Source organism: Choloepus didactylus (assembly GCF_015220235.1).
Source record: "Choloepus didactylus isolate mChoDid1 chromosome 11 unlocalized genomic scaffold, mChoDid1.pri SUPER_11_unloc5, whole genome shotgun sequence".
Classification (NCBI taxonomy): domain Eukaryota; kingdom Metazoa; phylum Chordata; class Mammalia; order Pilosa; family Megalonychidae; genus Choloepus; species Choloepus didactylus.
In genome coordinates this window covers 424,135-426,574 of record NW_023637582.1, presented here as the reverse complement: position 1 = coordinate 426,574, position 2,440 = coordinate 424,135, and the positions used below count along the sequence as shown (strand labels likewise).

At 41.4% G+C, this 2,440-nt stretch overlaps 1 protein-coding gene across 1 annotated transcript; it reads left to right on the top strand.

Annotated features, from left to right (window-relative positions):
* Positions 1 to 333: 333 nt before the first annotated feature.
* LOC119524729 (olfactory receptor 2T1-like) lies at positions 334 to 1,230 on the top strand. The gene has a single exon (XM_037823404.1). It carries the CDS (start codon positions 334 to 336, stop codon positions 1,228 to 1,230), a length of 897 nt encoding a protein of 298 aa, XP_037679332.1.
* The last annotated feature ends 1,210 nt before the right edge of the window (positions 1,231 to 2,440 follow it).

The following is a 2,440-nucleotide window of genomic DNA, read 5'->3' as shown; positions in this document are numbered from 1 at the left end:
ACCTGTGTTCATGTTTCATTACTGTCAATCATTATGTTTGTAACAGGTTGGTGAGTTTCCTAAGTAATCCATGAGAGAGAAATAAGAAAATCTCTAATGTTTGAGAAATTCTTTATAATACTGAAGAAATGATTACAAGGAAAGAAATTGTCATGAATTTATTCATAGAAATCTTGGGAGTAAACAAGGCAAACCAGTTGAATGATAATGTGCCATCAGATGGAACAATGCCCTTGCATTTCTTGTCAGGGTAGTGATGTTTAATCAGGAGACAATGATACTCTCACTACAGATTTCATTCTCTTGGGACTCTGGCCTGAGTTCAGCCACCTTATGATTCTCATCTGCCTCATCCTTGTGGTCTACTTGGTGGCTGTTATGAGCAACACTATTCTCATTCTTGTCATCTGGCTGGGTTTCAGACTCCACTCCCCCGTGTACTTCCTTCTCAGCCAGCTCTCCCTCATTGACTTGGCCTTGATCTCAACTTCTGTCCCCAAAATGGTCACAAACTTCTTCTCGGGGAAGAAAGCCATATCCCAAGTGGGCTGTGGAACACAAATCTTCTTCAGCATAGCCCTAGGGATTGCTGAGTGTCTCCTGCTGACCCTCATGTCCTATGACCGCTACATTGCCATCTGTAACCCACTGCACTACTCAGTCATCATGAGCCACACCATCTGTGCACAAATGGTCATTGGTTCCTGGGTGGGAGGGGCAGTGACTTCCCTGGCTCATACAGCCTATACCATGCACTTTCCCATCTGCCATCGTCGAGAGATCCCTCATTTTCTGTGTGAGGGCTTGGCTCTCTTGAAGCTCACTTGTGAGGACATTACAGTGTATTTGAAGTCAGTGGTGGTCACAAGCTTTCTGGTGGTCCTCATTCCCCTGAGCCTCATTCTGGCCTCCTACACCCTTATCTTCCTCACTATCCACTGCATGAGCTCCACCGAGGGCAGGAGCAAAGCTCTGGCCACCTGCTCCTCCCGTCTCTCTGTGGTCACTCTCTACTTTGGCCCTGCCATACTGGTCTACATGAGGCCTGGTTCCTCCAAGACCCCCAAATTAAACCAGTCTCTCTTCATATTTAATGCCATCCTTACCCCTATGCTGAACCCCCTCATCTATAGCCTCAGAAACAAGGATGTCAGAGCAGCTGTGAAGAGGATCATCATCAGTAGATGTCCCCTGGGAAAGAGAAAAAGGTCCCTAGGTTGCTGTACCTAATTATAATCTGCTGTCAGTATATTTCTTTCAATTGCTTCAGGGGCCTTAATTCTTGGCAAAATGTCATCAGAAACAGAGAAATGTTAGAGGTCATTTATTTCAACATCATTCTTCTGTACAAATAAAACTAAGAAATAAGATAACCTATCTTGGCCTCAGGACTCCATCACAAGACCCACATCATATGATTCAAAATCCTAAAACCACAGTACTCCTCTCTGAATTACACAGAGCACCATCCTTTTTGTCCACATATGCTCGAGTCACAAATGCACTCACCTGTCTACACACACTTGTGAAGAGAAGCTGTGAGATGCTCCTAGAACTGGAGAACTCATGACTTCAGAGTTGGCTGAGGAAGCAGAACTTTTGAGAGCAGGTCACTCAACTGATAAGGCATTAAAATAGTATGACCTACCTTGAGTAACCAAAAGCACCTGCTACCCAGTAGTCCTTACATTTCATGAAGAGCACAGGATAAACCTGCCTCCTTTCTTTTGACTCCAACAACTTTCCCATTTCCTTTGTACTCCTTCTCTGTTCATGGGCATTGCCCAAGGCAAACATAGCCCCAGATAGGATGACAAGATCTCTTCTGGGTGATATGAAAATTTAAATAAATATAATGGTGTCTACTTCCCAGAGTTTCAGAAAGGATAAAAAGAGTTAACATATGTTACTTAGAGTAGTGTGTAGGGAGTAAATTGTATCTATATAGATCCAAGCATCTGAAGGCTGGTGATGAGACTTAACACCCAACTTGGAAGTGTGAGAACCCAACACTCAAAGACCTTCCTTCTAGGCCTTACAAACAGAGCTTTATTTTACAGCTAATAAAGATGTACCATATTCACTTTAGGATGAATGCTAAATTATTGAGTGTTAAAATCAGTCAAGGATGGTACCAAATAATAATAACAACAATATAAACAAGAACACTTTCTTCTAGGATACAGAAATAAATTTGAAATATGTTATTTCATTTTATACAGATAAAATTAAATAATATTACTGGTTTATTAATAAAAATTTGGTAGTCAAATTTTAAAAGACTAGTTGTGAAGAACAATTACTTCTGTCAGCTCATGGTTTGCTCCTACAATCATTGTAGTGCATATTTGTGAAAATAGACACACTTCAGCTGAGATCCATGAAGAACAAGGTTTACTTAGTTGACTAATGTATAACAAAGCTGGCAATGACCCACTGC